This window comes from Leopardus geoffroyi, chromosome C1 (genome assembly GCF_018350155.1).
Source record: "Leopardus geoffroyi isolate Oge1 chromosome C1, O.geoffroyi_Oge1_pat1.0, whole genome shotgun sequence".
NCBI lineage: Eukaryota > Metazoa > Chordata > Mammalia > Carnivora > Felidae > Leopardus > Leopardus geoffroyi.
This window is the reverse complement of record NC_059328.1, coordinates 63,181,137-63,208,875: the sequence shown is the minus strand read 5'-3', so window position 1 is coordinate 63,208,875 and position 27,739 is coordinate 63,181,137. Positions and strand designations below refer to the sequence as shown.

The 27,739-nt window shown below is 36.9% G+C and overlaps 1 protein-coding gene across 7 annotated transcripts in view; it reads left to right on the top strand.

Annotated features, from left to right (window-relative positions):
* SLC44A5 (solute carrier family 44 member 5) overlaps positions 1-27,739 on the top strand; it is a 374,891-nt gene that overhangs the window by 40,058 nt on the left and 307,094 nt on the right. For 5 of the 7 annotated variants that reach the window (XM_045477880.1, XM_045477879.1, XM_045477884.1 and 2 more), the window contains exon 2: positions 19,577-19,653. The exons of 1 other annotated variant lie outside the window; for it this stretch is intronic. In XM_045477880.1, the coding sequence (XP_045333836.1) occupies positions 19,641-19,653 (13 nt within the window). In that variant the 5' untranslated portion in view covers positions 19,577-19,640. Of the gene's footprint in view, positions 1-19,571; positions 19,654-27,739 lie in introns of those variants that run through there. One more of the 7 variants, XM_045477882.1, reaches the window with a different exon arrangement.

Here is a 27,739-nt window from a genome sequence, read left to right as displayed (position 1 = left end):
AATCCAACTTTTTGAATGAAATCTTTTCTGCTGTGTTCTGTATTGTATCAAAATAACGTAATAACATAATTTACACATGATTCACATGTAAATACATCTTTGAGTTATTTTTTAAAATGTAACTATATTTTCACAAAGGTTTTGATAAAAAAGGTTGTTAAAGATGATAAAAATATTTACCTTTTGGCAGCACGATTTATTTTCACACTGGTAATAGGGCTTTGTACCATTGCTATTTTGTATGACTGCTTAAAATTACAATGAGAAAAACCGCTTTAAGTATACTTGGCATTGACCTTTTTTCTATAGACTCAACCTTAGACCTTTGAAAAATAAAGGCATTTTTATTGATAATTTGATTCTATCTAATGATTTCTGAATTTCGTAGAAGAACTTTAGTTGTTCCAAGTAGACTCAAGATGACTATTACACGTATTTTTATCCTGATATAACTAGTACTGGAATAACTCCTGCCCCTTTTAATTTTGTATGAGTTGATGCTCTAATCATGAGGCACTGGGTCTCAATAACTTCTGGTGGTGTTTTATTTTCTCCTGGTTCTCACAGGCCCCAAAAACTGATTTCAGAAGTGCCTCATTATAGCAATAATGTTCCTGGATCATTGTCATGAACAGATAGCCTGAAGTGGAATGCATGCTATTTAAAAATAATGATGTTTTTCTTTTCCTTTTTCTTTTTCTTTTTTACATTTGAATAGTGCATCAGTGTGAAAAATAGCACCTTCAATATTAAGTTTTGGAAGAAAAATTGAATAGCACAAAATTTCAAAAGTTTGTGTCTCAAATGATACTTTACTACTTATAAAGCTCTATCCATACCAGGTCGGGAAAGCCTCTCATATTTATTTGGTAGCTTTCCAATGCCAGGCACTTTGGATAAATTATATTATTTAATTCTCATACTAGCTCCTAGAGGTAGGAATCATTACCCTCATTTTATGAAAGAGGAAACAGAGTCAAAGAGGTAAAAAATGATTTGCAAAAGTAGTAAGTGCAAAGCTAGGACTTGAACCTGTATCTGACACCTTTCCACTCTACTGCCTTGAGTGAAGGAGAAAGAAATGTGTGTAGTAAAAATGGAAATGACTATGACCATCTGGAAGGATAGTTCTGCCAAGTTCTAATATGAAAAGTGCTGGACCTCGTTATGGCAAACATTAACATAAAGCTGCACCATTTACAGAATGATCCCATTTCTATAAAGCACTCATATAAATTTTAGTTCTGAGTTTTGTTCCTGTACATGAAGGTATGGCATTGGCCATAGTTATTGCTCTTGTAACTTTGTGAATTAATGACAATTTTGTAAGACTAGGTGAATTTTCCTGTTTAGCATGAGCTTGATTGTTCTCTTTAGACTTCCCTTAATCTCCTGCTGAGATCTTGTTAAACATTTTGAGGATGAACTAATCAGTGTTTTGCATCATTTCAATAATGTGAATGCTTGTTGTTTAGCATAATTTAATGTGAGACTTTTCAGATGGAAATAGATGGAAAGATTCCCTTACTAGTTATGGTCTAGGAAAATGGTCTGGCTTAGCGATGCTGATGGATAGGTGACCTCATTAAGATTTAACCTGGGGTAGAGATTTCAGGTAAATATTTGTAATGGGCAACAATTTATAAATAATTTTTAATTATTTGTTCTCTCATTCTCAAAATTAATGGTTCCGGGTCAGTTTCAGATACTGATATTCCATCTGGGGTTATTGTGAGAGGAAGGTGATCCGTTCATAAAATCCTTGTAGCCAGACTCATAAGTTTTTGCAAGTGCCCATTGATGCTTGAAAATCAAATTTGCTCTTCCCCAACCTGAGTGGATGACTTCAGCATAAAATTAGAATGCCTAATTTGAAACTAATTCTCCACAAAGGAGAAATAGCTCTAATTTTTTTACAGAGGCCATCAGTAACTTCTTTGGTTTTAGTGTTAGTAGATCACAATACTTTTCATGTTGCTCCTGGTTCAAGATTCTCAATTAGCATGTTACAACTTGTAACAAGGAACCAGCATGTATTTAGATAGTATTCTGATGTATGAGGTGAAAATATGTTTTGATATCTTTGATGGCCATAATCTTTTACTATAACTTTATACCATTTAAATACATAGAGGGGCGCCTGGCTGGCCTGAGTGTCTGACTTTGGCTCAGGTCATGATCACATAGTTTGGGGGTTCAAGCCCTATGTTGGGCTCTGTGCTGACAGCTTGGAGTCTGGAGCCTGCTTTGGATTCTGTGTCTCCCTCTTTCTCTCTGCCCCTGTCCTGCTCATTCTCTGTCTCTATCTCTCTAAAAAATAAACAAACATTAAAAAAATTTAAATATGTAGAGACATGGGTAATAAACCAGTCTTTTTTGGGGTGCTTGGGTGGCTCAGTCAGTTAAGCATCTGACTTCGGCTCAGGTCGTGATCTCATGGCTCATGAGTTCAAGCCCCACATTGGGCTCTATGCTGACAGCTCAGAGCCTGAAGCCTGCTTCGGATCCTGTGTCTCCCTCTCTCTCTGCCCCTCCCCTGCTCACACTCTGTCTCTCTCTCTCTCAAAAATAAATAAACGTTAAAAAATTAAAAAAAAATAAACCAGTCTTTTTTCTTCTTCTGTATACTGTAGGGTACAGATTTTAAATTTTATCAGTATAATTCAGATTTTTACCTTATGTTCTCTATTACTTATCTGAATATTTCCCAATCAAACTTTTCTTTTAAATTTATATATATATATATATATATATATATATATAAATGCTCATATACATATACATATGTATATATATATACACACACACACACACACAATTTTGTTTAAGTTTATTTATTTTGAGGGAGAGAGAGCATGAGCAGGGAATGGGCAGAGAGAGAGGGAGAGAGAAAATCCCAAGCAGGTTCTGCACTGTCAGTACAGAGCCCAATACAAGGCTCAAACTCACGAACCATGAGATCATGACCTAAACTGAATCAAGAGTCAGACATTCAACTGACTGAGCTAGCCAGGTGTCCCCCACCCCACAATTTATCTTACCACATTTCTTTAATTATTCTTAACTAATCTTTATGACTATCATTTAAAGTATTATATAAAAATAATTTTTCTAAATAGTATTAAAGTATCTAAACTGGACTGACAGGGTAGAACATTTCATTCAGTTTTTGGAGTTCAGACTGCATAGAACAGATAAAATACTTCTTTGTTACAGACTGGTTTCTGAATAAGGCTCTTTTTGTTCAGGTGTGCCACATCTATTCATTTAAAAAATACTCATCTACACTTATCATCACTATATACTTGCTTTCAATGTTAATCAGTTGATAAGGCAATTGGTTCTATATTGTTAACCTCAGCAAATGCTTAACTTACATCTCCCACAAAACTATCCCTGAGAGTTTTACATCTCCCACAAAACTATCCCTGAGATTTTACTGTGAAACTTTATTTAAATCCAGATTCCTTTTATTTTCCCACCCAAACAAGGATTAATCTATTTGCATACTTTTATAAAATGTTCTTATATAAAACTATACTATGCTAAACTATACTATCTTAATGATATTAAGATATATGTGATCTACATTTTAAATTCCACAAAACCTAATTATTATCTATAAAAGAGAAAAAATGACAGACACTTTAGTAGTGGAAAGGAACCCAAACTATATAATCTCAAAACAGACAAAAATTTTAAAATGTGAGATACCAGTATATTTGGAAAACCTTCATGATGTTTAACTGTGAACTATTTTTTTGAGTTGTTTCACATACTGAAGACCACTTTGTTTTTGTTTTTGTTTTTTTTTTTTTTGGATTCAGATGGCTTTTATTATTATTTTTATTTATTTATTTATTTTTATTTTTATTTTTTTCAATATATGAAGTTTATTATCAAATTGGTTTCTGTACAACACCCAGTGCTCATTCCAAAAGGTGCCCTCCTCAATACCCATCACCCACCCTCCCCTCCCTTCCACCCCCATCAACCCTCAGTTTGTTCTCAGTTTTTAAGAGTCTCTTATGCTTTGGCTTTCTTCCACTCTAACCTCTTTTTTTTTTTTTCCCTTCCCCTCCCCCATGGATGTCTGTTAAGTTTCTCAGGATCCACATAAGAGTGAAACCATATGGTATCTGTCTTTCCCTGTATGGCTTATTTCACTTAGCATAACACTCTCCAGTTCCATCCATGTTGCTACAAAAGGCCATATTTCATTCTTTCTCATTGCCACGTAGTACTCCATTGTGTATATAAACCACAATTTTTTTATCCATTCATCAGTTGATGGACATTTAGGCTCTTTCCATAATTTGGCTATTGTTGAGAGTGCTGCTATAAACATTGGGGTACAAGTGCCCCTATGCATCAGCACTCCTGTATCCCTTGGGTAAATTCCTAGCAGTGCTATTGCTGGGTCATAGGGTAGGTCTATTTTTAATTTTCTGAGGAACCTCCACACTGTTTTCCAGAGTGGCTGCACCAGTTTGCATTCCCACCAACAGTGCAAGAGGGTTCCTGTTTCTCCACATCCTCTCCAGCATCTATAGTCTCCTGATTTGTTCATTTTGGCCACTCTGACTGGCGTGAGGTGATATGTGAGTGTGGTTTTGATTTGTATTTCCCTGATGAGGAGCGACGTTGAGCATCTTTTCATGTGCCTGTTGGCCATCCGGATGTCCTGAAGACCACTTTGATGTCATGATAGATAGAACAAAGTGCAGCAGCAAAAAATAGACAATTAAGCAAAGTGAATGGTGTCACTTATTTAATAGAGGAAGATACTGTGTGGGAGGACACAGATCCTGAGTTGGCAAAAGGGGAAGATTAAGGGAAACTTTCATAAAGATTAGAAGGATAAAAATTACAATATTATCTTAGCAATTACTTTAAAAATCTGTTTTATAAATAATAAAAAAAACAGATTAGGCAGAAAATGGTGATATAATTTTTGGATTTATTTTTATGTTTAAGAATTGAAAACATTTTCTGTAGAGGGATGACAATAGGAGTAGGGCAAAGAAGGAAGAAAAGATGGATAATAAAAATCGGGAACTCTAGAGTCTAATATGACTACCTACAAGGATGATATTAATCAAAATTTTACTTAAAAATCCTAAAATTATATTTGTTATCGTGAAAAATCTTACATTAATGTGGTTTTCGATAAGAAATAACCTGTATGTGAATCAGATCATAGCCATTGCTTCATGGTAAATTACAACAATAATAAGCAATAAATTTAAAATAACCATAGTATGACACTAAACGATAATCATTTGTGTTCATTGTGTGGAAAATGCCAAATCTTGTTCTGCACATAGTAAAGTTGGGGTCCTCAGGAAATTGGAGGGATTATGTGATATAATATAGTAAAAATTTAAAAGCATTTGATGTTCTGTTTTTAATTTTATTTAGCCAAGGATCATAGGACTCTTCAATGCTTTCTAAGTGATAAATTAATTAAATATTTATTGATCACCTACAATATGGGAATATTGAGCCCTAAAGTGTTGTATGTTATAGGTGCTGAAGATATGGTAGTAAAAAAAACGAAGTCACTGTTCTTGTAGTATTTACAAATTTTCCTGGGAGAAGAAAGACAATAAAATAAAATGACAAATGCATGTAAAGTATGCCAATTTGCATTAAATACTATTGAGGAAAAAAATTAAGCAGGGTAAAGTAATTTCTTTTAAGATAAGAGTAATTTGAATAAATTACCCTACCATAGCTTCATTGTAATATTTCTATTCTTGCCTTTTCTATTGTCAAGAAATTTACTAATAATAAACTCTAATAGTATACTGTGAGACTCCATGTCTAATTACACATAATTGATTTCTCCACTTTTTCACATGTTACAAAGAACACATTATGATTTAGGAAATTTCGATCATGCAGAGAAAAGATTTCAGTGAAAAGTGATCCATGAAAATATAGACTGACGTCTTGCTTGCTGCCAGAAGCCACAATCAAATAGCTAGCAGAGTGTCGAATTAGCCCATGGACAGGTGTATAGGAGTCTTCAATTAGTTTTAGTCAGAGCTGATTTTTTTTTTAACGTTTATTTTTGAGAGAGAGAGAGAGAGAGAGAGAGCGTGAGCCAGCGACCAAGCGGGGGTAGGGGCAGAGAGAGAAGGAGACACAGAAACTGAAGCAGGCTCTAGGCTCCAAGCTGTCAGAGCAGAGCCCAATGCGGGGCTCGAACCCACAACCTGTGAAATCATGACCTAAGCCGAAATTGGATGCTTAACTGACTGAGCCCCCCAGGCGCCCCAATCAGAGGTGATTTTTAACCCTATTAGAATTGTTTCATTAGGTGTAGCTACATAGAATTGAGTATATAACTAATTATCAACCTGGTTTAGGTTGTGGTCACTGAAAGTATACATCTTAGATGTAACTAAGTTAGCAATATAAGTAAGAGGTAGACCCATTTGTCAATATAGTAAGTGATTCATAGTAGGTGATAAAAAGATTTTGAGGGACCAGTCTGTTTAAGTGAGCAGAAATTGGGATTACTTCCATCCCTGGAGGCATTTGCTCAGTCTTGGGCCATAGGAAGGTAGAGGACAAAATCCATCATAGATAAAACTTTGTTGAGACAAATAGAAACCAGCCAAAAATTTTAAAACTTTATTTTCATAAAACCTCTTTTTCAAGATTTAATTCATATACCACACCATAACCCATTTTAGTGTCCAGTTTTTATTTATTTATTTATTTATTTATTTATTTATTTATTTATTTATTTATAGTTTATCTATTTTTGAAAGAGAGAGAGTAGGGGAGGGGCAGTGAGAGAGGCAGACAGAAAATCTGAAGTGGTCACTGTGTTAACAACAGTGAGCCTAACTTGGGGCTTGAGTTTATAAATTGTGAGGTCATGACCTGAGTTGAAGTTGGTCTCTCAACTGACTGAGCCACCCAGGTGCCCCCAATTTTGTTTTCAGTATATTCATAGGATTGTGCAGCCATCATCACAATCTTTTTTCTTTTCTTTTCCTTTCTTTTCTTTTCTTTCCTTTCCTTTTCTTTTCTTTCCTTTAAATGTTTATTTATATATTTTGAGATATACAGTGAGTGGTGGGGGGATGTCCCGAGAGAGAGAGACAGAGACAGAGACAGAGAATCCCAAGCAGGCTCTACACTGTCAGCATAGAGCCTGATGTGGGGCTTGAACCCATGAACTGTGAGATCGTGACCTGAGCCACAATCAAGAGTCTGATGCTTAAATGACTGAGCCATCCAGGCATCCCATCACAATCTAATCTTAGAACATTTTGTCCCCTCTCAAAGAAAACTCAATCCTATTAATAGTCACTCCCCTTTCCCTCAAATACCCCAATCCTACCACTTATTTACTATTTCTATGGATTTGCATGTTCTGGACATTTCAGAATTTTTGTGGCCAAATAATATTACATTGCATGGGAATATGCCACATTTTGTTTATCCATTCATCAATTGATGGACATTTGGGTGTTTCTACTTTTGGGCTATTATGAATAATCCTTCTATAAGCACATGTGTAAAAGTTTTTCTCTGGACATATATTTTCATTTTTTTTGGGTACATACCTAGGAATAGAATTGCTGGGTCACATGGTAACTCTATATTTATCTGTTTGAGGACTTTCAAAATGTTTTTCAAAATGGCTGCACCATTTTATAATTTTTTTTTTTTTTAAGTAAGCTCCATGTCCAATTGGGGCTTGAGCTCACGATCCTGAGATCAAGAGTCCCACGCTCTACTGAGTGAGCCAGACAGGTGCCCCTCATTTTACATTCTTATCAGCAATGTCTAAGGGTTCCAATTTCTCCATATCCTCACTAGCTCTTTGTTACTGTCTTTTTTATTATAGCCACCGAAGATGTAAAGCTGTACTCGTTGTAGTTTTTTTTTTTTTTAAGTTTATTTATTTTAAGAGAGATAGAGAGTGAGGACAGAGAGAGAAGGAGAGAGAGAATCCCAAGCAGTCTCCGCACTGGCAGTGCCCAGCCCAACGTGGGGCTTGCATTCAGGAACCATGAGATCATGACCTGAGCCGAAACTAAGAGTTGGATGCTTAACCAACTGAGCCACCCAGGCACCCCTCATTGTATTTTTGATTTACATTTCCGTAATGACTAATGATGTTGAATATCTTTTCATGTGCTTATTGGCCATATGCATATCTTCTTGGATAAATATCTATTCAAGTCATTGTCCATTTTTTAATTGGACTGTCTTTTTATTATTGAGTTGTAAAGTTCTTTATATATCCTGGATACAAGTCCTTTATCAGATATATAATTTGCAAATATTTTCTCCCATTCTGTGAGTTGTCTTTTCACATTCTTCTTTAAAAATTGAGTATAGCTGACATACAGTGTCTTTTCACTTTCTTGATTGTATCATTTGCAGCACAAAAAAGTAAATTTAGATGACATCCAATGTATCTAGCTTTTCTTTTTTCACTTGTGCTTTTGATTTCATGTAATAAACATTTGAATGTGTAGTCACTAAGCACCTACTTTATGCTAGGCACTATACAAAGTGCTAAGCATGGATGAATTCAGGGATTGGCAACTTTTCTGAAGTTATATCATAAATAATCATGAATAATTTTGTTATATTTGAAAGGATGTTTTGGGATAAGGGGTTAAATGTCTATGAAAGTACTTTGATTTGAAGTGGCCTGATCAAGCAAGCCACTCAGTAGAAGTATGGATGGTAATGCAATGAGGTAGTAGTTTTAAGAGTAATAAGATTCCCTTCCCTGTAAGATTGTGGGGGTGAGGTTTAACACTGGCCCTGAATGTGTCATTAAATCATTTATGTGTTATGCACTTTATCTAAATTACTCATTTAATTTTCATTAGATCCCATGACCAACTTCTCCAACTCTTCAGTCCATAGAATATTTCCTCTATTATTTCCTTGCTGTTTCAGAAACCTGATTGTTCCACAAGGACAGTTTCCCATGGAGCTTCCTAGAGTGGGTGTTATTCATTCTCTCCTGCTCCCTGTATCACAGATCCTCAGAATCTCATTTGAATTGCATGCTATCTGGAAATCACTCCCTATCTCTTCTGTTTGCTATAAATTACTGATATATTGGTTCCTTTATCACATCCATCAAAGCTTTAGCATTTTCCTTACAGGTTTCCCCTCAAACTTGAGACTTACTGTTATTCTTGTAGGTGTCTTCATCTGTATATTGACCATTTATTTCTCCTTTATTACATCCAGTCACTCCCTACTGCTCACTAGATCAGATTCAGACTTCTCCATATAATACTCAGTGCCCCTAACTTAACTGTCCAACATTATCATACCCAGTGATTGGTGCTAACTGACCATGAAAGTCAGTGCTATCTTTTTTGTGACCCAGCCAACTCCCACGACCTGTATGCGTTTCCAGCTTATGCTTTGGCTTATGTAGTTCCTAGCACTTAAATGGTTCTGTTCTTTTCTAATTCAAATTTTGTCCATCATTTAAAAACCCTGTTCCAGTTCTGCTTTCTTTTCCTTGACTATTCATTACTATTTTGCATTACTCTTGTCTTAGCCAGACAATTAATACTTGTCAGGAACTATTTATTTATTGCTAGTTTCTAAGACTCTATATAGTTCATTTAACACTTTAAGAATAATACAGTCTTATTTCCCTATGGTGTTGTGTTTGTAAGACTTCTTTTCAGTAGATAGCTGGCTTCTTGTGAGCAAGTCAGTGTCTGCACATCTATCTGTGGTAGGTATTGTTGTCTGAACTGGCAGATTGTTGGTAAACACTTAATGTTTATATAGTGAGTTCCTGATCCTTTCAGTAATCTTGAATCTCTGTCAGTGAGTTTATGAGTTTTATTTAATAATAATAGTTACAATGAATAATAGTAATAATAATAATAATAATAATAATAATAATAGAAGAAGAAGAAGAAGAAGAAGAAGAAGAAGAAGAGGAGGAGGAGGAGGAGGAGAAATAAAGGGGAGAGGGAGGAGGAGGAGGGGGAGTTATTTTATATTTTGTTGATTTTTTTTGGTGGGGGGGATGTGTGACCAAGATCAGTCTGCACTTTCCTTCCCTTTGGATGAGTTTGATTCCACATGAATATTTTTCTCAGATTAGACAGTGTTGGTTTTATGATACTGACTCAATATTGAGGTCTCAGGACCTCCATCAAAATATCACAAAATTGTTGATCATAACAAGAAAAATTATATATAGCTCACGTCCTATAATTCTATATGAAAGTTTGGGGATTTTCTGAATATGATCTTTAATTCTTTTCTTTTTAAAAAGTAGCTAACCAGTAGTATTAAGGCAGGATGTATATATGAACGTTTCCTTTTCTCTGAGTGGAATAGCAACTCAACAATGTGCAAGTGCCATGCTCATAGATGACAAAGGGTAGTAAACTGTGCCCATTTTGAATACCCACTTCTGTTGGTTTTAGTTCAATGTGCTAGTTTCTTGGCAGCAGTCTGAAATCTCCAACGGAAAATAACTGATATGTCTCCGTAACCAACATGCTTGATCTTTGGCAAAGTAATTTGAAGATTTGTGTTACATTTTATCAAGTACTAAAAATTTTAGATAGCACGTTTTTATAGTTCAGGAGTAAATTTGGCAGTGCTCTTACTATTACTTGAGGTTCTTGTTCAATTGTCTTGCTGTTGTTACTTCTAAAGAAATATTGTATACATATATACATTATATATACATACATATACATATACATATATACATATACATATGTATACATTGTATACATATACATATGTATACATTGTATACATATATACATTATATATACATACATATACATATATACATATACATATATACATATACATATATATACATTATATACACATATACATACATATATATATATATATTGTTCTTTCTGTTTGAAATACCTACCCCCTTTTGCCTTTTGAAGAACTTTTCTGAGGAATTGTTTGTGAAACTTTTCCTGGCCCTTCTCCTTCCAGCAGAATTAATCATTCTCTACTCTGCTCTACTTCTGTGCCTTATATCCTTGTTCCGATGCTTCTTGTGCCCCAGTTCAAATTCTCTTGGCCTTCTTACTCCAGCCCATGACTGCTGTGACAATTTCTGTGAAAATGCTGTCCATCTTCATGCAGGTACGGCCTGACAGTACCTTGCCTCAGGCCTGTGCACTTTCACCTCTCACTGGTTCCCGCCCCCCATCCCCATGGCTTCTTTACTGGATGGTGAAGTAGCAGGGGACACCTCTGGGATTTTGCCGTGTCTCATGCATGTGCAACCCAGGAGTGATGGGGCGTAATGCCCTGAGGGAACACTCTTGATTAGTGAGGAGCAGAGTAATGGACAGACGATTTCAGCTTTTTCCCCCCAGGAGGTGTTCTTTAAGAATGAGTATCCAGCCATCTATACAGCTAGTCAACTCAATAATGAATCTTTTTTTGACTCCTTCTTTTTCTGCTTTGCTCCCTCTTTCTTAACTCTTATCCTCTGAATCATACTCCTTTGTCTTAGGTCCTGTATTCTGGGGAACCCAGGCTGAGAAAACACCATTGTTACTTGTAGAACACTGCATTATATTTATTTAAATGTCTCTTGCTGCCTCTAGATCAGTGACTTTTTAAATGTCTCAAAACAGTAATATCTTAAGTCAACCTCCAAAACATACAAATGGTAAAAGTAGAGCAATTCTGGTTGAAATTGGAATGGAACAGAGGCTTTGAAAAACAAACAAAAAATAATGTACTAATTAAGCTATGAACTTCACGAGTTAGAAAATATGTCCTATTAATCTTTGACTCCTAATAACCTGGCATAGTGGCTGGCCCCAGCAGGGAGTCTATAATGTTTGTTAAATTGAACTAAATTGAACTGAGGGGAACTGAAGTCTAGAAAATATAATTTCATTTAGGCTACAGCGATTATGGATAAAAGAAAAAACAAAACAGAAATATAGTTCTAATACTTTTTCTGGAAACATGTGGGTTTTATTAGAAAAGACAACGAAACTTCTGTAAGATTGTTTTCTCATTCTTGAACTGATTTGTTAATTTTCAAACTGTTGTCCTGTTTTTTTTTTGTTATGTACCAGCAGTAATAGATTTAAATTGAATTTTTAAAAATCCCCCAAGTTCTTAAATTTCTTTAACGTTTATTTATTTTTGAGAGACAGAGAGAGATAGAGCATGAGCGGGGGAGGGGCAGAGATAGAGGGAAACAAAGAATCTGAAACAGGCTCCAGGCTCTAAGCTGTCAGCCGGATGCAGGCTTCGAACTCACAGACTGAACCACAAGATCATGACCTGAGCCAAAGTCAGCCGCTTAACCGACTGAGCCAACCAGGGGCCCCGATCCCCCATATTCTTTAAATTGTTTGTTAACAAAGGCAAAAGAGGTGGGAAGGTTATCATTTATAATTATTTCACAGTCACAAATATGGAACAGGTGAGATAGAGAGCTAAAGATCATTTGTAGAAAGTAAATATGCCACTACAAAATCAAAGAGCCATAAGCGGAAGCTCCACTTACATCCTGTTATTATAATCAGTATTGAATGGTGTCATCATTTCTTAAACGTGACAGAAACTCCAGAGGGATAGTTATTGCGAGCAAGGCTTTCTGGTATTCTGACATGGGGAAAAAAGTCCCAATGAAAAAATTGCTGGCTGGGAAATTCATGCTTTAAAAAAAAGTATATTTTTAAAGTATATTTTTTGTATAAAGGATTTTGTTTATTGATCCATCAATCCACCCACTTGTTCACTCACCCATCATAATGACGTTGAGATTGGCATATTGAAAACCTACATGAGAGTTTGTTCTTTACCATCAGTCAATGGACTTTTTGTCAATCATTTTTCTTTATACAAGAACTTTAAACTTTTGTGGATAACTAGTGACTGGTTTCCATCTTCTTTATTGTAAAAAATGGGCTTATTTATCAGATTTTTGAACAAAATATAGCCCTAACATCTATCCATAGAATCATCAACATAAATGTCAATACACCTACTTTGTGCTTAAGTGCTAAGGATTCAGTAGTGAATATAGTTTATGAATATTAGACATGGAAGGAACACTAAGAGACTTTATAGGATGGGCTGATGAGGCACGGTTACTGACTGATGAGACACAGTCACGTATTTAGGCTTAGTGACTTGCCCAAGATAACAGAGCTTGTGAGTAAATTATTCCTCAGAATATATAAGGTTATTTTCAGATACCACTTTTATTGGCATTAATCCTCCAAGCATTGCTGAGTGATAAACTATGAAGACAGCCAACTGCAAAAGTAGTTACAGAAATGAGAAAACACTAAAAAGGAAACTAAAAAAGGGAGGGTTAAGGATAGATTGAGATGAAGTAGGGAAAAAAAATTGGTTTCATTTCAGTTCATCTGTAAATTTTTTCAAACTTGGATTTTTCCTCCTACTGGATTGCATATGGTTTGCATATAAAAATATATGTAATCGGGGCGCCTGGGTGGCTTGGTTGGTTAAGCATCCGACTTCGGCTCAGGTCATGATCTCACGGTCCGTGAGTTTGAGCCCCGCGTCAGGCTCTGTGCTGACAGCTCAGAGCCTGGAGCCTGTTTCAGATTCTGTGTCTCCCTCTCTCTCTGCCCCTCCCCTGTTCATTCTCTGTCTCTCTGTGTCTCAAAAATAAATAAATGTTAAAAAAAATTAAAAAAAATATATGTAATATATTGCATTTAAAATTAAAAACAAACTAATGTTTATTGAGAGCCTAACGTGTCAGGGCACTTTAATATATATATTAACTCATTTAATGCTTACCACTACTCTGTGAAATATTGTATTCTTCTATCTGGATGACTATTTCAGCCTAGTGTTACAGTATGTGCATCATAGTGACTATCAGCACCTAGAGTCTGACACAGCTTTCAGGTTAATAACCTCTGGGTTATTATATGGTCACTCAGAGGTTAAGAGGCTCAGGCATATTGATTCCTTGTAACTAAACCTATAAGAGTCTGATTATAAGCCAGAAGAACATCAATTTACAGGTCTCTATGAAGAAATTAACTGCCAAGTAGACTAGAATATTCATGTCAGTTTGTTAGCACATATTTTCCCCATGGGAAGAAAGCTTGGAAAAAAAATATTAAGGACAGGAAGATGCTAAGGAAGTATAAAAGTAGAAGAAAGTGAGTTGGATGCTTTTAATAAGGAAATTGTTATGCCATTATTTGAGCCCAGTGTGCCTTCTCCACCATAGAAAGGTACTTACTTGCCTGTCTAAGGGATCTGAATATTACTTTCAGTCAGTCAGGTCCCTCTGTCAATATGTCTCCAATAATGGCCAGTTGTGGACTCAGATGGAACAAGACAGAGCAGATTGGGAGGGTCTGAGACTGCTCACAATCAGCCAAGCATCTGTAGGTGCTGGAAGGAGGAACAGATAGGCAGCATATAGAATAAGTATAGTAATCAGGACAAAGATTATAACAAGAGTAATTAATCTCTAACAGTGATTGAAGATTTATTATGTGTTAGAAATTGTGATAAGAGCTTTCTATCAATTACCTAACTTAATTCTAAGAACAACCATCTGAGGTAAATACCATTAGTATTCCTGTTTTATAGATGAGGAAACAAGTCTAGAAAAGTTAAAGTAATATACTACAAAGTGAAATTTTTAAAATTTATTTTTAGAGAGAGTACAAGTAGGAAGGGACAGAGAGAGAGAGAGGGAGAGAGAGAAAATCCCAAACAGGCTCCACACTACCAGTGCAGAACCTGATGAGGGGCTCAGACTCATCAACTGTGACATCATGACCTGGGCTGTTGCCAGACACTTAACTGACTGAGCCACCCAGGCACCCCAGAAAGTGAAATTTTTGTAACATAGGATAGTCCAGATTGGGTTGAGGCATCTCATGGCTAACATGTCTGAAGTTGAACTCTTCATTTCTTAAAACATGTTCATCCTCCAAATCTGAAGCTGCTGAATACTTCTAGACCTCTCTGTCCCCCTCAGTTACAGACGTCAGCAAATCCTGTAAATTTTACTTCCCAAATATGCAGTTGATCTTTCCCATTTTCTCTGCCTCTGCTGTCATTGCTCTAGAGCAGTTATGGACTCCCTCTGCAGTAACTAGCTTCCTCCCCTACAAACCAATTTATTGTCCAAAATGTGGGCTTTTTCCTTTTGGAGGTCAAGTTCACGTAACATAAAATTCATCATCTTAACAATTTTAAAAGTGTGTAATTAAGTGGCTTTTTGTACATTCACAATGTATCGCAACCATCAGTAATTCCAGTTCATTTTCAAAAAGGATCCTCATCCATTGATCAGTCACTTCCCATTCTCTTTCCTTCAGCCTCTGAAAACCACTGGTCTACTTTCTGTCTCTGTGAATTTGCCCATTCCAGACATTTCATATAAATGGAGTTGTACATTTGTGACCTTTTATGCCTGGCTTCTTTCTCTTGGCATGTTTTCAAGGTTCATCCATGTATTGGTGCTTCATTTTTTATGGCTGAGTAGTATTCCCTTGCATGGATACACCACATGTTGTTTATCCATTCATCTGTTGATGGACATTTAGGTTGTTCCCACTTTTGACTATGATGAATAATTGTGTTATGAATGTTTGTGTACCTATTTTTGTTTGAATACCTGTTTTCACCTTGCCAGAGTAATCTTTTAAAAATGAAAATCATGTGGTTTCCCACTTAAAAGCATCACAATTATATTATAATCCAAATTCCTTCCCTTGGTGCACAAAGATTTACATAGTCTGCCTGTCCTTTCTCATTTAAGCATTTTTTTTCTTCCCTCAATATATTCCAGTCCCACTGATTTCCATTTAGTTCTGCCAACTCCCTAACCCTTTTTAGAGTATTCACACTTGCTATTTTTTGGCCTGAAATACTCTTTCCATTGCTTTTCCTGGCTAGTTCATTTTCATCACCATTTTGGAACTGTTGTGGAAAGAATTGATTCAGGAGAATAATCAATGGGTGATAAAAGTCTGAAGACGAATGACATATATTATCAAAATACCTCTCCAGAGATTAGTTATTAATTGCAAAGTGAGAAATGGTAGTCTATAAAGGAGAAATCTGGCTGACACTACCTTATTGGGTCATCAAAGTTAATATGACCAGTGACAAATAAACTGAGATTTGATTCCTGATGTTATGCATTATGATGTTATAATGTTATACATTATGTTATACATTATGTGTGTGTGTGTGTAATGAGAAAGAAATCAAATATGTCAAAATGATAACAATTGGTGAATCTGATTGAGGAGTATGCAACAGTTCTTTGTTTTATGCTTGCAACTCTTCTGTAAGTTTGAAATTATTCAACATAAACCATTAGAGGGGGAAAATGAGTGATTCTCATCTGCCTGAGGAAAGGTGTTCTTTTCTGCTTGAGTCACTGTCACTGAATAGAAATCAATTGACAGTGCCAAAGAGAAACTGTGGACCATATGAGACAGAACTGATAGCACAGTTGGTAGATGAACTTGCAGTAGTATTTATCAGTATAATCGAGACACAGAGTTGAGTTTCTTACAACTCTCCCAGAAGACTGTTACCTTATATGGATAATTTGATTCATTTTATAAACACTAATGGGGCTCCCATTATACATCAGGAACTTTGTTAGGCACTGGGGCTACAGTGATGGCTGACCTGACTCTCCTATTCTTAGATTACTGACAACTGGGGAAGAAGGACAGCTATAAAGGCAAATTTAATATGTGACAGCAAAAGCAAACAGAGAGAAGTTACAGAAGTTAGGAGATGCAATAGTTAAGACAATGGGGAGAAGGGAGTGGCATGGTAGAGGGAATGGCAGTGAGGCCCAGGAGTTTCCCACTGGGTGGAAGGGGAGGGATGGTAGAGAGTACAAGCAAAGGGAACAGCAAGGGTAGAGGCAGGAAATGTACAAAAGCACAGGCTATTTGGGGGCTCTTAAGCAATTTGGTGTTGCTGAAGTGTAATATAGCTTTCTGATTTTTAATTTGTGGTAATAAAAAAGAAATTAGTTTTTAGTTTACAGTTTAGTTCTGAATAGTTTTTTTGAATTTTTTTTAAAATATTTATTTTTGAGAGAGAGAGACAGAGTGTGACCAGGGGAGGAGCAGACAGGGAGACACAGAATCCGAAGCAGGCTCCAGACCCCGAGCTGTCAGCACAGAGCCCAACGCGGGGCTTGAACCCGTGAACCGTGAGATCATGACCTGAGCCGAAGTTGGTCACTCAACCGACTGAGCCATCCAGGCACCCCAGTTCTGGATATTTTTAAGACATTAAAATAGTATAATATAATCAACACTAAAGAATGTGAAATGCAAGTTGATCCTTTCATGAACTTTTTATTTTGTATGACATGACGTCTTATTATAACCTAGGATTTCTCTTTTGACCATTATACCTATTTCAGTGTTTGTCAAATTTGAATAATATATGAATCTTTTTTTAAGGAAATAAATTCCCATAATTCCCAAGAGTCATATCTTCAAGATGCTTAATAGTTGGTGGATCTCAGTTTATAAAGTATTGCTATAAAAGGGACATTTTGTTTTCAATTAGCAAAATTGTTTGGGATTACCAAAATGAATACAAAACAAATAATTAAAATGCAATTATTAAACAGTAAAAATATTTGTAATCTTTGAGTCAAAGCTTAATATTCTTAATATGCAAGCTTTACACAAATTTGTAAGTAATATATTCAGACATCTGTAAGTACATAGACAAAAAGAACCTAAATAATTTCCAAAAGATGAAATAAAAATAACTAGCAAACATTTAAAATGTTCACTGTCAATAGTAACAAAAAAAAGCACTTCAAATGAGAGACCATTTCTTTTTTAAGTTTTTTATTTTGAGAGAGAGAGAGAGAGAGAGAGAGACCATGAGCACAGGAGGGGCAGAGAGAGAGGGAGAGGGAAAACCCAAGCAGGCTCCGTGCTGTCAGCGCAGAACCTGACATGAAGCTCCATCTCACCAACCATGAGATCATGACCTGAGCTGAAATCAAGAATTGGATGCTTAACCGACTTTGGATGCTTAACCGACTGAGCCACCCAGGTGCCCCAAGACCATTTTTTGACCTATAAAATTGGCAGATATTTTAAAAAATTATAACCTGTGTTGATAAGGATTTTTTTAATGAAAGAAGAAATTACCAAGTAATCTAATTGTCCAACAACATAGAAATAGTTAAGTAAAATATGCATTGATGAAATAGGACATTACTTGGACAATAAAATAATAGTTTTTATTTTTTTGAAAATTTTTAAATGTTAGAAATGCTTATGCTATCATGAAATATAAGAAGGATTGAACAAAAAGTATGATCTCAATCTTGTCAAAATATGCATAGAAGATTTTGATAATTATTCTGTTGTAATGGAAGATGTTAACAGTAGGAGAAGCTGGGTGAAGGGTATACAAGAACTGTCTATACTGTTTTTGCAACTTTCCTGTAAGTCTAAAATTATTTCAAAATAAAAAGTTACAAAACATATATAGAAAAATGACTGACAGGGGGGCCTGGGTAGCTCAATAGGTTAAGCATCCAACTCTTGGTTTTGACTCAGGTCATGATCTCATGATTCCATGGCTTCGTGGGTTTGAGCCTGGCACTGAGCTCTGTGGTGGCAGTGTGGAGCCTGCTTGGGATTCTCTCTCTCCCTTTCTCTCTGCACCGCCCTCCCCGCCCCCCTACTTTGCACTGTTTCAATCTCTCTCAAAGTAAATTAAAAAACTTAAAAAAAAAAAAAAAGGAGTGACAGAAAAAATGACCACATTTTAGTAGTGATGTCTACATGGTAAAATTAGCTTTTCCTTTTCATTACAAAATGCTTTTTTGGGGTGCCTGGGTGGCTCAGTCGGTTAAGCATCTGACTTCAGCTCAGGTCATGATCTTGCAGTCTGTGAGTTCAAGCCCCGCGTCAGGCCCTGTGCTGACAGCTCGGAGCCTGTAGCCTGCTTCGGATTCTGTGTCTCCCTCTCTCTCTGCCCCTCCCTTGCTCATGCTCTGTCTCTCTCACTCTCAAAAATGAATAAATGTTAAAAAAATTTTTTTAAAAATGCTTTTTTTATAACAAATTTTTACAATAAGTTATGTGTTGTAAAATCATTAAAATACTTGACCTAAAATTAGGAAACACAGAGCTAAACTGAAAAGAAAAATGCCATCTACCACCAATTTGGCAGATAAGCATAAAAACATAAATGGGAGTGTTGAAAAAAGGTTGCATATAAGCAGAAGACAGGATAGAGATATCAACTGGTTAGGCATGCATCTTACAGGTAGATGTGAAGTGTGAGAGTAGATAATAAAAATAAGGACCAGGATTTAGGAGGCAGTGAGAATTTTATTTCAGTATAGTAAAGAAGAAAACAGTTTCCTGCAAAGAGTAGATACCTGTAGTATTTTATGTGTTAGAAGAGAATTAGGCTAATTCTCTAGGTTTTTAGGGAGTGTAAAGTGTAGTTGTGAGAATATTCCCAAAATGTTGGTTTTTAATAAGTTAAAATCATTTGCTTTAGATAACCATCTCCATACTTGTTTTTATCACAGACTTCTTTCTAAGCAGCTCAACTGTGCAGTGATTCAGGCCGCCTTCTGAAGATACAGCCTCTTTATGAGTGACGAAGGTAATCACCTACTCGAATTAAGTCCCTCTTGATCTGGACTTTTGTGTAAAATATTATTTGTTCAATATTAAATAAGGATGATAGAAAAATGAATATACACATTGGGAGCTGTACCTGAAAAACTGCAGCATGTTAGACATTATGGTTCTCAATCTTTTCCCATCTCAAGACCTCCCATCTCATCCTCTCTTCTGCATCTGTATCCTCCCTATAGCAGTGATTCTGGGGTAGATTTGGTGGATGGGGGCTATGCAGTTAGTAAAAGCACATCCTCACGCATATTCAAGTCACTTCTGAAGCTGCTCCCTTTCCCCTGTGTCGTTCTACCTGAAGAGTTATTGCTATAAACAGAATCTTTAACATTTATTTTAGAGGATTATTGTTTTCAGCCCCTTTCTCATATTGTGACATGCCCAGAGCTTGCTCCTTAGAGAAGTAAGCAAAATGCTGTCAGGTGTTCCTTGGAGAGGGACCATGGGGCTTCCCTTCAAATTTTAACCCTCATTCCTACTATCTCTATCTCCAGAATTAGGTTTTAAGCCCCTGGTAGGCACAGACCAGGTCTCATCCACTTTTTTTGCCCTCTTCAGGCCTAGCCTTTAACTTTGGGAAAGGTGGTTACTTAGTGAATGTTTATTGAAAATGAATGCTGTTTTCCTTAAGTGCAAATTTTATTCCTTCATGAAGGAAAATTTATTCCTAGCTATGAACAAAAAGTAAAATGCTGCATAAGTACAAACTAAAATGGAAGATATAGAATGTGGAACTTGAAACAGCAGCTTTGATCTTTGGCTGCGTATTTTAAGAAGATTAAAAGGGTTATTAAACATAGGATCTAAAGATTTAACAAGATGCTTAAAAATGGCCCAATAATGTATCTAAATCTACATAAGGTTCCTGAAGGCTGTAAATGCATTGCATTGTGTGGCTGGTCACTAATAGGAACCCCTGCTTCTATGAGTGTGTTACAGGGGATTGTGCATCCAGAAGTTATCCGCTGAGTGGGGATTACAGTTGTGCCTAAACTATGAACACTGGGGAATAGCCAGTTTAAAGGACATTTTCTTTCATGCAGTTATACAATGTTATTAACATACTCATATCTGGGGAAAATTAGTCTTTTAGGCCTGTTTGCTCATCTGTCTGTAAAAGAGAATAACAGTAATTATTTCACAGACCAAGGTAAGGAGTGTATTGGCACAGTACCTGAGAAGTAGTATGTATATGCTGATGAAATGGTGGTTTTATGGTTGTTCACAAATTGTGATTCAGAATTGTGTTACAAATGCTTGAGTGTATTTGAGGTAGAATTGCTAGGGCCACGTTGTACTTTAACTACATTGTAGTTTATTTTGGCTCGTGTGAGCTAAGAGCAAAACATTGCTGCCATGTACAACAATGGTTTAAGGGAAAATAATTTCTCAAAGGTAAACAATTGGCATGTTCCTGGAGTTGTGGACCCATGATGCACTTGTAAGTTGAGTATTTCTTAGCCCTTTTCCCTGTTGCTCATTTAATATTTATCTCTCTTTTATGAATATTGGCTATCTGATAATCTAGAAAAGACATCACAACTTCCACCATCAGAAAGAAACCATTTCATTCACGGTAGCATCCACCTTTTTTTTCACTTCTACTACTTGATGCTTCTATTGACTTCCATTTGATGTCAAGTAGCTTGCAGGCCTTAGACCGTAAATGAATAATTGCCTTTCTCTATGGCATTTATAAGTCAAACTCCTTAGGCTTGAGTCATCACTCAACTCATTTTGTAAGAACATCTTTCTCTTTATTTTTTAATCCCGCTTTTTGGAAAGTTTTAACAGATGTAAAGAATGAAAAAAACTATGATGATTAGAAATCTATGACAAAAGTCATAGGAAATAGCACAGATCTTGGCAAAAACGTGTCAATTCATAGGGCAGCACTTGTACACTTTGTGTTTTATTTTATTTATTTTGTTTAAAAATATTTCTTGAGTTTATTTATTTGTTTTGACAGAGAGTGAGAGAGAGCATAAGCAGGGGAGGGGCAGAGAGAAGGAGAGACAGAATCCCATGCAGATTCCATACCATTAGCACAGAGCCCAGTGCAGGGCTTGAACTCACAAGCCTTGAGATCATGACCTGAGCTGAGATCAAGAGTCAGATATTTAACTGACTGAGCCACCCGGGCGCCCCAAACACTTCTACACTTTTTAAAGTAGAGCTGAGAAGCTGCAACATCACCCACACCACCACCATCAGTACAGAATATTCAGTAAACAAAATTACCTGTGAAGCTGTGCTTGGTTCCATAGTAAGAGAAACACATCGAGAGCAGTGACCAAGAATTACTTATACAGAATTGACAGACAGAATAAAACCATTAAACAAATATCTCTATATGGGAACTGGGGTTTTCATTATATACATGTAATGTACAAATGAAATTTTGGCATGTAAAAAAGGCTGATTATGTGTCTAAAATTGAGATAAAAGTCGAGAGATAAAATTTAAAACTTTTGTGTTTGTCAGATTGATTGATGTGTGTTAGTAACAATGTGACTATGTTCTTTTGAGTTTGTCAGGGGATAGGGCATTTCAGTTTGGTGGCCACCAGGACAGAACATCAGGACAGAGGCACGGAGAGTGATGGTTGTTACTCTTTGGAGTGGGTTCTTTAAGGCGGACCCAGACTCTGGGTAAGCCTGGTGCTAGTACCTGGTGCTAATGCCTCATGCTGTATTTCCAGAATGTGCCTTTAGCTCCTGTAACTGAGGGGCGGGGTCATGGAGAGGAACCACAGTATTTTTATGCATGTAGCTGTAGGAGGTACATGGCTTCAGGGACAACAAAGAGAAATGCCAATGCCAGAGATAACCAATGGGTAAATGGTCTAGCACCAAAAATTGCCTCAGAGAGGAGTAACAAATTTCACCTGATGTGAAACTGATGTGAATTTTATGTTTCCAAGTGCACGTTAGCAACAAAGCCAGCAAACATTCAAATCGGATTTTCCTAAAAAAAATTTTTTTAACGTTTATTTATTTTTGAGACAGAGAGAGACAGAGCATGAATGGGGGGAGGGTCAGAGAGAGAGGGAGACACAGAATCGGAAGCAGGCTCCAGGCTCCGAGCTGTCAGCACAGACCGACACGGGGCTCGAACTCGTGAACCACAAGATCATGACCTGAGCCGAAGTCGGACACTTAACCGACTGAGCTACCCAGGCGCCCCTCAAATTGGACTTTCAAGCTGACAGTTTACTCAGACTTTCTACTTTAGCTTAAATGTGAGTGCCTCAATTCACTCCTTATTCATTTCTGCAATTGAAAGGAGGTCTTTATAGTAGGTCTTTTTTTTTTTTTATTATTTTTGGGACAGAGAGAGACAGAGCATGGACAGAGAGAGACAGAGCATGAACGGAGGAGGGGCAGAGAGAGAGGGAGACACAGAATCAGAAACAGGCTCCAGGCTCTGAGCCATCAGCCCAGAGCCCGACGCGGGGCTCGAACTCACGGACCGTGAGATCGTGACCTGGCTGAAGTCGGATGCTTAACTGACTGCGCCACCCAGGCGCCCCTATAGTAGGTCTTAAAGCACACTGAAGATTTATTTGCCTTAACATTTAATTTTGCTAAATGCCAATAAATGCGATGCCTTATATTCACTCTTCTGTTAGGAAACTGCCTTAAAGAAAACGCTTTACTGTAAAATTTAAGAATTATATCATAATTCGTATTTCCAGAAGCCAAGATGCTATTTCTGCATTTACCTGTACATCTAAAAATGTATCTAGATCTACATCCGTATCCATATCTGTATCTATCTGTTGTCCAGTGGTCACACTCTCAAACTTACTTATAGAAAATAGAAAATGGGGGCGCCTGGGTGGCGCAGTGGGTTAAGCGTCCGACTTCAGCCAGGTCACGATCTCGCGGTCCGTGAGTTCGAGCCCCGCATCAGGCTCTGGGCTGATGGCTCAGAGCCTGGAGCCTGTTTCCGATTCTGTGTCTCCCTCTCTCTCTGCCCCTCCTCCGTTCATGCTCTGTCTCTCTCTGTCCCAAAAATAAATAAACGTTGGAAAAAAAAAATTTTTAAAAAGAAAATAGAAAATGACATATTTAGACAGAGTTAATAAGATTAAAAATCATATAAAAATTAAGGATACATACATACTTAAGGAAAAAAGGACTGCAATAAATGCAAGTAAAGGCAATAACACTTTTTCTTCCACCCTAAGGCAAACAGTTGATCAAGACCTATCTGTTAATTCTTAGATTTTTTATTCTACTTCTTTGGTTGACCTCTCTTCTATAGCACATATAACAGCACTGAAATATTACAGAGATTTGCAAGGTTCCTGTGCAAAGATGAATCACAAATTTGTAAAGTTGGCATATTTTTGCATAGTTAACTACTTCTTTCTTTGGGTTCCCACTGTATATTATATATACGTTGGCTGTCTTCTTTCTGTATTATAATTTTTTGTTTACTTCTCTGTCTCTTTCATGAAACAGAATTCCTTAAAGAAGGAAATTATTCTTTTTTAACAAAAAATAATCTCTACACCCAGCGTGGGGCTCAAACTCATGACCCTGAGATCAAGACTCACATGCTATACTGACTGAGCCAGCCAGGTAACTCAGGAAATTATTCTCTGGATCCATAATGGAAAGCACAGTGTCTGGCTTCTGAAAAGCATCCAGAAGGTACCTGGGTGGCTCAGTCGGTTGAGTGTCTGACTTTGGCTCAAGTCATGACCTCACAGCTCGTGAGTTTGAGCCCCACATCTGGCTCTGTGCTGACAGCTCAGAGCCTGGAGCCTGCTTCAGATTCTGTGTCTCCCTCTTTCTCTGCCCGTCCCCTGCTTGTGCTCTGTCCCTCTCTCTCCAAAATAAATAATCATTAAAAAATTTTAAAAAGCACCCAGAAGATCTTTAATGAATGAGTAAAAGAATGAATAAAAATTTTATAGTCTGTGAATAAGAAACATGGAGCAATTCTTTGTATTCATCATTCTAACCCAGAAATTGATTCTGAAACAGTTAATCCTTTTTTCCCTCCTCACCTTGTCTTCCAAGTGACAGAATTTCTATTTTAGTGTGATGCCCACATGGCCACCTCCTGTTGATAACTAGTAGGCACAACTCAGTTTCACGATGGACAGATGGACAAGCCTGCTGTTGTTCTTGGCCATGATACCGTTACTATTTAAATGCATCAAACATACCTTTCTTCCCTCCCCCCCTCTTTTTTTTTTTTTGCAAGACTATACATATTTGCTCCAAACACTGCTCTGCTATATTTGTAATATTAGAGGCCCATAAACAGGCTCTGGAAGACAGATTAGCAGACATATTTTGAGAGACACATGTCAATCTAACACAAAAAAAGAGGACTCCATGGGAAAGAGGTCATAAAATATTGCTATTACTCAACTGAGGAGGGGTAAATTGTGCCTCTTTCTCTGCTAACATAATGGGATTGATAGGAAGAAAAATAAAGTTGCAATATATTTCTGGAAAAAGAAATCCAGATTATGCTACCAATTTGAATTGTTCAACTAGACAACTGCAGTTATTCATTGAAATTTTATATGTAATTACATATATGAATATTAGTTCCTTCAAATTAGTTACATAAGCTACAGTTCATAGACTTATCCAAACATTGGCATGTTATTTAAATTTTTAAGCCATATACAACATCCAAAGGCATTTTAACATGGAATTTTTTTGTAAGAAAAAAGGAAATAGGGGAAGAAGTTTACTTATTTTTTCTCATGGGGCAGGCATGTTTATGCCACTTCCTATGTTTTTCATGTCATCTTCAGAACTACACTGTGAAATGCATTTTATTATGATTATTTTATAAAAGAGAAACCTAGGAGTCAACGATAGTAACTTGTTCATGGTCACAGAGCTAGGAATGACAAAACTAATTCCAAGGCAAGTCTTTCCAACTCAAATTTATTCTCTATTTACTGTGTTGGATCAGCCAGCATACAGCAAGTTTTCAAGGAATTTGAATTTTAAAAATGTAACTAGTAGTGTTTAAAGGATCTTCCATATTGTGAATGATGTCTATGATGCCAGCTAAAGTAATTTCTTCTAAGTTAGGCAGGGTACTTGTCCCCTTTTCCAGATAAGAAAGTGGGTTGATTTAAAAAATGATTCAATAATGTGCTGCAGGGAGGGGCACCTCGGTGGCTCAGTTGGTTGCGTGTCCAACTCTTGGTTTCTACTCAGGTCATGATCTCACAGTTTCATGGGTTCCAGCACCGCATTGGTCTCTGCTCTGGCAGCGTGAAGCCTGCTTGGGATTTGCTCTCTCTCTCTGTCCCTCCCCCACTCACACTGTCTCTGTCTCTCTTAAAAATAAATAAATAAAAACTAAAACTAAAACTAATAATAATAATAATAACGTGCTGCAGGGCAAGTGATCTCTGCATTTTTGGAATACCTAAGCCAGAAAGCAGAGTGTTCCAGTATTTCACAAACATTCCTTGGGAACTATTGTTCTGCTTTCTAGAAGTCATGATTTGTCTTGACTATCCTGTTTGCCTAAAGGACCCATGCCTGGGCCAACATGATGGGGTCTGACAAGAGCTCTTGGTTTCATTCTTGTTCTGACCAAAATCATGGACCACCAGTGATCTCAACTGACATAGAGGGTTGAGGTGAAAATCACTCCAGTTTTCCAGGGCTCTCCTAGCAAGCATCAGTTTGTGGCTAGGTTTTCCTGAGGCCCACATGGATTGTTCCTGTGTATATCCAGACCCCAGGAGAACCCTGGAGCTGACTGTCCTTTTTTGTGGAGCTGGGGCAGTATAGGACCTGAACTGCATCTACCTGTTTCAAGCATTCACTCCTTCCCCTCTGACGTGGTGGCAGGGTCCATGTTGAAGAGAAGAAATTCTGTGTGCTTGCTACTTTCCTCATCCTACCCTCAAATAAGAGTTGGGCTCACTTTCTCAGGGTGAAAGGATAAGCTATGGGACCAACAGCTGTTACCTTACAACTAAGTAACATAGTTGCTAAAATGGATTAACTCTGTGAGGTAACAGAACTGCCATTTGCTGTCCTGGTTTTCTTGGGTAATGCAGACAGTGCCAGGGGCAATTTCTAACTGTGTTAGATGATGGTTTCTCCCAAAAAAAGCAGCTTCAATTACAGTATACCTAAAAATGAGAGTTAATCAAGACAGACTTATCAATTGGCTGGGTAAAATTTGACAAGTCAGTTTCATTCCAACTGAGTTGCAAAGGTGATTGCAATATTAGGAAACTGCTTTAGGGAGAGGATCTGGAAAATTATAATTCTAAAATGTGAGCACAATTTCCATGATGAGGAAATGGCCATTATTTATATTAAAATAGATGTCTATTTCTCTCCATTATCTCTTATTTTTTTCATATTCTTTCAAGTATGTTTTTCTTGTAATTTAAATTTAGTGATTAAACTATATTTATAATAGTGCATTCCCATTAATGAGAGAAATGTCACCTTTAAAAAGTTGATTCAGTAGTATAAGTTATTTTGGGACTGGATTTGAGCCCAGTTCCTATTAATGAAAACTATTTTCCTTTTCTTTTTCTAGGACAGTGGAATTAAAATAATCTGTTTTGTCTATTTCCAGTCATGACACATTCTAGGCTTCGGTAAATAAACCCAACTGAAAAATAACAGACTAACCAACTCTGTCTATCACTTGACTCAACACTGTCATTTTTTATCTCAACGTTATATTCATGAGCATTAATATGAAAACTCTCTGCCAAAGGTTTGCTTTCTGTGTTTTGATGGCTTTAGAATAGAAATTTAAATCCTGAATTTCAGAAATAAATGAGGAAAGGCAGTGGGGAGAATCCTGGAGGGGAGTCAGGAGGCTGGTTCTGGTCTTGATCTGCTACCATCTATGTGACCGGAGAGTCGCTTTAAATTTCTTAGCCTCGGTTTTGTTTGCTTTCACCAAGATGATTAGACTAGGTTAGGATGGCAAATGTTAGCTCAAACCCCTTCTCTGTTAGCTCTGATCAGTTGGTAATGGCTGCCTGGAGGGCTGCATTGGAGATAATGGTGGGCCTCTTCCAGACCTGACTG